Source organism: Rhizophagus irregularis, chromosome 10 (assembly GCF_026210795.1).
Source record: "Rhizophagus irregularis chromosome 10, complete sequence".
NCBI classification, from domain to species: domain Eukaryota; kingdom Fungi; phylum Glomeromycota; class Glomeromycetes; order Glomerales; family Glomeraceae; genus Rhizophagus; species Rhizophagus irregularis.
In genome coordinates this window covers 4,879,893-4,887,714 of record NC_089438.1, presented here as the reverse complement: position 1 = coordinate 4,887,714, position 7,822 = coordinate 4,879,893, and the positions used below count along the sequence as shown (strand labels likewise).

The window sequence follows — 7,822 nt, the reverse complement described above, 5'->3', positions numbered from 1 at the left end:
AATGTAATTAATAGTGAGGTATTCAGTTCGACTCTTAGTGTAAGTAAAAAAAATATTAAAATTTAAAATGTAGAAAATATCAGAAAAATACACAAGTAAAGAAAAATTAGGAAAAAAATCAAGAGGAAAATTTTACTGTTTTAAAAGGTAATTACATTATTTTTTACTATTAAAAAAAAATCATTTTTAAAAATACACTATTTTATAACAATTTAAAAATTTCTCTAAATTTTTCATACTCATATATCGTCGTGAGTGGTGTAGATTTGCGTAGTTTTTTTCACATCGTGTATTATTTGTAGACCTACGCTTATTTTATCCTTCTGATGAGGATAATATCAGTATAATATCTTTAATTATTAAATATTAAATTTTTGTTAATATTAGTTTTATACTTATTGTTATTTTTTCTGATATTTTATTAAATATACAGTGTATAAAATACTCATGTAAGTAAATATAGTAGGTAGATAATAATTAAGAAAAATGTATTCTTTTATTTAAAATTTATTTATGATTTATGTCTTGCTTTTGAATTTTTTTTGAGGAAAATTTATAATTTTTTATTGTATGAAGCGATTGAAATACTAACGCAATCATATCGCTATAAGTTCCACAAATTAAACTAGGTGAATTACAATATAGAACGACTTCTTACAGCAAATTGTCGTACAGTATCTTTAACGTAACATTTTCGATCAAATTGTTCAATAATTTGAAAACATAAACGAGAAGAGTGCCGTTTGCTGAAACCTATCGATTTTGAAAAATATGGTAGAAACATTTTTAAAATATGATCACCATATTGCATACGTATTTCTGTTATAACTCGATAACAGCAATATGTTAAGCATATGTCAAAAATACAAAATAAAAATATGTCTAGAATATGTTAAACATCAATCAAAAATATAATGAAAATATGTAATAGGAATGTTTTTATTATATATCAAAAATATGTTGGAAATATAATAAATCAATTTATTAAAATAATCAAAAATTTATTTACATATATACAATATATAGCGCAAATGTTTCTCTCATCTATCAAAAAATTTAAAATACTATATAATTCTTAATAATATTATTATCATATCAATACCACATTATAATAAAATATAACATCGATTTATGCATTCCTACAATTGTGTATGAAAAATAAATATGGAATGTGATCAACAAATCACCGTAGTAATTCTTTAGATTTCTGTAAAATAAAAATAAAATAAAATATTATTAATAAAAAAAATTGCTAAATAAATTAAGTTTCTAAAATCAAAACTTACTATCCAATCCACCAAAGAACCAGAAATCCGTTTCCTATAAAAAAGAGAGGAAAAGTATATTAATATTTCCTTTAAAAAATTTAATTTTGAAATAATTTAATTTCAAAATTTCAAAACTCATCATCCAATCCATTCATAAATCGGAAATTCATCCTATAAATAAAAGAAAAAAAATGTTAATCAAAATTTTTTATCGTTTTAAAATTTTTTTCCCAAAAACTTACCTTCAACCTACTAATTTCACACAACCTGAACAACACAAAAACCAGTTATCATACTGAAAATCCTGATAATTAAGTCAAAGGAAAACTACAAAATAAAAGAAGATATTACTGTAATTAAACATCTTTTCACAAGGGTTCTGAAGACAGGAGTCCTAAAAAAGAAATAAAAAAGGTTAATAAAAACTTTTTTTAATTAATTTTCAATAATATTTTTTCGATACTCACTTGGGAATCTGGTGTCCACATCAGAGTTGATTTTCCTACAAAAATTAAACATGAATAAATTTAAAAAAACTACTTTTTGAGCTCCAGATTCTTTTTTAGAAACTTATCTGGGATTTGGTTTCTAATTCAGAGCCGATTTCCTACAAAAATGAAAAAAAAAGTTAAAAAACTTTTTTTTTAAAGTTTCAAATTTCTGTCTTTCAAAACTTACCTATCCTACACGTCCAGACTTGACTAAAAATATGAAAAACCAAGGCTGATTTCTCACTGAGATCCTATGTGTCCAGGCTGTCTAAAAAAAGAAAAAAAAAAGAAATTAATTATCATTTTTAGACGAAATAAAGAAATTTTAAAAAAAAGTAATATACTCACCAAAATCCCATGAAAAGTCGCCTAAAAGAGAAAAGAAACAAAATGTTAATAATTATTATATTAAAGAGATAGGCCAAAAACATTCCTTCTTACCAAAATCCTTGTCAAAGAATATCTAATTTACATCCGTCTAAAAAAAAAGAAAAAAGTAGGGGAAAGGGAAGTACGAGAGAAAAATAAGGAGAAAATGAAAAGGGGGAAAGGGGGATTATAAAAGAGAGAGAAGGGGGGAGAATGAGAAAGGAAAGTTTACCGAAAAAAAGTTTATGCTGAAAAAAAGTTTAAACTTTTTTTTTAAACTTTAGACTTTTTTTAAAGTTTAAAAAAAATGATATTGTTGTTAATATTAAATCACGTGATATGCGTAATACTTAATTCAAATATAAAATATGGACCATTTTCTGATAAAAGATTTATTTGATATTTTTTTTTTAGTAGTAAAATGTAATACTTTATTAAAAAAAATAAAGTAAAACTGGAATTAGAAAATAATCCTTTTTTAATAGAAAAAATAACATGATAATATAACAATAATACATGGGAGTACAAAACTAAAAACAATAGAAGTGCGCGTCATCAGGAAATTTTTACAGGTGATATATAGCGATATATATCACTTTATCGATATAAAATACTGATAATTAACGAAATATGATAATTAACGAAATATGATAATTAACATTATTTATTTTTCAGATTATTGTCAATAAATATTACTAATGTTAAATATCTTATAGAATTCATCGATAAATATATATTTTTCCAGTTATTTATCAATGATAATCATAATACTTAATTATCGATTTATTTAGTACGATAAAATGTGATAATTATCGATAAAGTGATAATTATCGATATTTATACCTTAAAAAAATTAATCAATCATGTATAAATTTGCGTTATGTAACATAATATTATAATTTAAAAGTTACGAAGCTATTTAACAATCACGTGTATCATATCATGTGACACAACTTTTCGTTGATTATTTTTTTAAACCTTTTTTTTTAAAGTTTAATTAAACATTACTTTCGCCCTTTCCCATTCACATCCTTCTACTCTTCTTTTTCCTTCCCCCTCTCATCTGTCTTTCTTTCACACTTTCCCTTTTACCACTTCACCCTTTTTATGCTTTCCTTTTCTTTTTTTTTCATTTTCACATTTCGTTTCATTTCATTTTTTCCGTTTTTTTCATTGGCAGTTTGATCATTTTACCGTTAAAACTTAAGCTTTTTTTAGTTTAAGCTTAAATTTTTTTTCGTAAAATTTCCCTTTTTCCTTTTCTTTTTATTTTTTTTCCCTTTCTCTTTCTTTCATTTTTTCCCTTTCCCCCTTTTTTCGTTTTTTTCCCTTCCCTTTCTTTCCTTTTTTTCCCATATCCTTCTCTTTTTCGTCTTCCTTTCTCTTTGCTCTTTCTCTCTTTCTCCCTTTCCTTTTTTCTAGGTGTTCTTCGGTCTCTTTAGATGTGACATTCTGCCTTAGACTCGCCATTTTGGTATAAAGACTTGATTTTTTTTTTATTTTAATTTTTTTTATTAATTTTAACGAACTTTACTAATAGTTCTTTTTTTTTATTTTGTAGGTGGTCAGTTCTTTGGATTTTGAGGGGAGGGTATTAATATTTTTTTAAAAAAAATAACGAAACGATCATTAATGTTTTGTTATTTTCTTTTTTTTTATTTAAAGAAAATACCATATTTTACTTATGAACTTTCATTAAAAACATATCTACATCAAAATATTGAAAAACTCTATGGTAAAATCCTCCAAAGTTTTTTTTTCTGGTCTAAAATTTTTTACCAGTGATAGAGTTCTTAGTACTATACTTTTATTAGCGATGCAAACATTTGGATTTATTAGTATAAATAGACTTGAGGTTAGAGGTCATAAGCTATCCCACCAGCTGGCAAAGTGTATGAAATTTCTTTTAATTCATAAAGAAAGCCTTGCTAAAGTCATCTTTAGTGTAGGTCTAGTAATACATTGCCTTAATTGAAGCGAGGCTACGAAGTTTATAATTCCTAAATGTATAAAAGTCACAAATTTTGTTATTATACATTTTTGCTATATATCAAAAATTAAAAAAATTGGTGCATTAACATTCTTTTTGCTTCTATATCGTTGAGTTGAAGTGAAAGGATAAAAAGGATAAAATCTATAGTTAATTTTTTTTTATTAAAAATAAAAAAATAGTTGTATTATTTAAATTAAAAAAAATTAAGGTTTCATACTGCCTTCATATAGCCAATATAAAGTAGTGATGTAGTAACTGGACAGTCGGGAAGAAAAAAATGCCATTTGCGATCGACCTTATAGTCACATGATAGTCACATGGAAGCAGTTATTCATATAACAACAATATATTCAAAATATATTATTCATATATCAACAATATATTCAAAATATATTATTCGTATATCAACATACAACAGTATTCAAAATATGTTATTCATATATCAGCAGCATATTTGAAATATATTAACAACATATTCAAAATATTCACTATATCATTAGTTTAAGTACATGCTTTAACATACTTTGAAAATATTGTAAAATTATTTTATTCATATTACAAAAATATTTACTACACTATATTAGTTTAAATTTAAATTTCAACATATATTAAAATATTATAACATTATTTTATTAATATTACAAACATATTGCATATATTAAAATATATAGAACATATATATACCATCTGTTAGTAATATGTAGTGATTATGTCTGACATATTTTGTGAAAACCAGAGGTTTCTGTAAAGTGATTCTTTTAAATTTAAGTAACTGGACCTTTGAAATGCATTTTCTTTGTATTTGCGTTCCACAAGGCTAACAAACATATTATTGGATGGTCATTGTAGTACATTTTAGTCTTTGTGTAATGGTTTATATGATTTAACTTTATTAAGTTAGAAATACGGAGTTTAAAGGTTACAAACTCATTTATATGTTTCAATAAATACGGAATTTAAAGGAGTTAAATGTTTCAAACTCATTTTGTATATTTCATTATGTCTTATGTCAATAATCAATCAGTTAATGCCGCAATAAATAAAACATACGCTTTAACAAATTATAAAATTCACAACGATATGCATAAACAACATAAATTTCAAAAACAAATAATTCTTGATGATAAATCACTTAAAGAAAATGAAAAATCTGAAGCAATAAGAATGTTAACTAAAACTTATGACAAGGGAAAGATTGTTTATAATGAAGGAACAAAAAGAATCTGTGAAAATTGTAATCAAGAATGTTTAGCTACATTATTTTGTGAACATTGTGTTCAAAATTATTTAAAAGAAAAATTTTCAAATTGGACGTCTGGAAATAATGATATTGATAAGTTAATACAAGAATGTCAAATGAAAATAATTGCGCCAGATAGTATAGCAGAATGGATTCCATACAATAATTTGCAAAATATTAAATATTTTACAAAAGGTGGATTTTCAGAAATTTATACAGCAGAGTGGATTGATGGGGCATATAGTGAATGGGATTCTAAAAAAAAAAAATTAAAAAGATTTGGAGAAACTGGAATAGTACAAACAGTAATACTTAAAAATTTAGAAAATGTTGAAAGTGCAAATCAAAGTTGGTTTGAAGAGGTTCGTAATTTAATAGATTTAATAAGTTAATTATTTAAATATTTTTTAAATTTTTAAACATAATTTTTATAGGCTAAATCACATTTAACTATAAGCAATAAATGGGCAGATATTGTCCAATGTTTTGGTTTAACACAAAATCCATCAAATGGAAATTATATGCTAGTAATGAATAAAATGGATATAGATTTAAGAAAATATTTAGAACAAAATCATAATCAACTTGCATGGAAAGAAAAAATTCAAATTGTTATTTTTATAATTTTAGCACTTTCTAGAATTCATAGAGAGAATGCAATTCATAGAGATTTGCATTCTGGAAATATATTATATAAAAAGGATGAAAGATTTTATATTAGTGACCTTGGATTTTGTGGACCTGCAGATAAGCCATTAAAAAGTATATATGGAAATCTTCCTTATATAGCACCCGAGGTTATTATTGGAAAAGAGCAGACTTTTAAATCTGATATTTATAGTATTGCAATGCTTATGTGGGAAATTTCATCTGGACAACCACCATTCATTAATTATGAACATGATTATTATCTTGCAATGAATATTGTTAATGGCATAAGACCTAAAATTGTACCAGGTACTCCTTTAGAATATAAAAATTTAATGAAACAATGTTGGGATGCTGACCCATTAAAAAGACCTGATATTGATACACTTTTGACAAAATTAAGTGAAATTAATTTGATTCATGAATCAAGTGAATTATTAACCCAATTAGAAAAATTGGACATAAGTAACTTAAAAAATTACACTAGTAGTAGCAGTAAAATACATCAATTTGAGAATCTTTCTGAACCAAGAAATGCAATGGAAGGTACTATTTATTATTATATTATTTATTAATTAATTATTTTAATGTACATTATTTATAATTAATAGTATTAAATATAAATAAATAACAATAGAGGAACAAGAAGGTACTATAATTTAGACAAGTTTTTATTTTGAATTTATTTATTTATTTATAAGGATTAATGATAAATTAATTTTGATTCTTTTTAGCATTTCACAGTAAACTATATGACTTTAATATTCCTGATAATAGTAAGTATTATAAGATTTTATTAAATATACCAATGATATAATATTTACTGTAATTGATCAATTTTTCTTTAGTTAATGATTTTGATAAACCAAATAATCAAGAAAGTAGTACTTTGAACATTGCTAATATTTTTCAAGGTATTTAATTTATTTTCTCACTATGAAAAATACTTAAAATGTACTTAAAATATAAAAATTTTTAAAATATACTTAAAATTGCAATTTTAAATATAATTTAAATGTGAATTTTTTAATGTAAAAAATTTATATTTAAAGTATACTTAAAATTGCAATTAAGTGTATTTTAAAATTTTTATATTTTTAAGTAAATTTTTTTCATAGGGTCTATAGTAAATAAATACTTAATTAAACTTAATTTACTTATTAGTTAAAAATGAAGAAACATTTAAAAAGAATGGTAAGTAAATAATTGAATATTTTAATTTAAACTGTATAATATTAAGCATAATTTTTTAAATGTTCAAAATGATTATAAAGAAGAAATAATGCAAAAGCAAATCAAGAGAGACCATGTTAATTTTGATGGTATGTATAACTATTTAAATTTTTTAGTAAAATCTATGTTTATATTAAATTTTAATGTATTTATAGATGAAAATGAAATACACAATGATCCAAATCTTCATCCAGAAGAACAAGATGAATTGGAACTTCCAGATAGTAAAATTTTTTTTTTAATAATGTTAAAAATTTTATCTGCCTTTTGACCTTAAATTAATAATTTTTATTGTTACAATTATTTTTTTTTTTTAGATATTTAGTAAATCATCAAGTTATTTAAACACTAAGATTAGAGTAGTAATATGAAATATATTTTAATATTCTTAGTTTGTAATTTAAATAACTTTAACTTATAATAAATTATTATTGATATAGTACAATATGGGACAAATTGGCGTCTGATCAGATGCTAATAAGCTTCCTTATTAGTGAGCTCTAATAAGATGGCAGTTGGAAGGGCCAGAAATTTATGGCAATCAAAAGTCCACCATACTTTACAGCAGGTAGTAGCTTTA

General features: G+C 23.5%; 1 protein-coding gene across 1 annotated transcript; it reads left to right on the top strand.

Annotated features, from left to right (window-relative positions):
• Positions 1-6,548: 6,548 nt before the first annotated feature.
• Positions 6,549-7,567, top strand: OCT59_002482 (uncharacterized protein; the record flags this gene model as incomplete). The annotated part of the gene is made up of 8 exons (XM_066144537.1): positions 6,549-6,555; positions 6,647-6,658; positions 6,744-6,785; positions 6,858-6,923; positions 7,174-7,203; positions 7,284-7,331; positions 7,398-7,466; positions 7,560-7,567. 8 exons carry the CDS (start codon positions 6,549-6,551, stop codon positions 7,565-7,567), a joined length of 282 nt encoding a protein of 93 aa, XP_065995693.1.
• Positions 7,568-7,822: the final 255 nt, after the last annotated feature.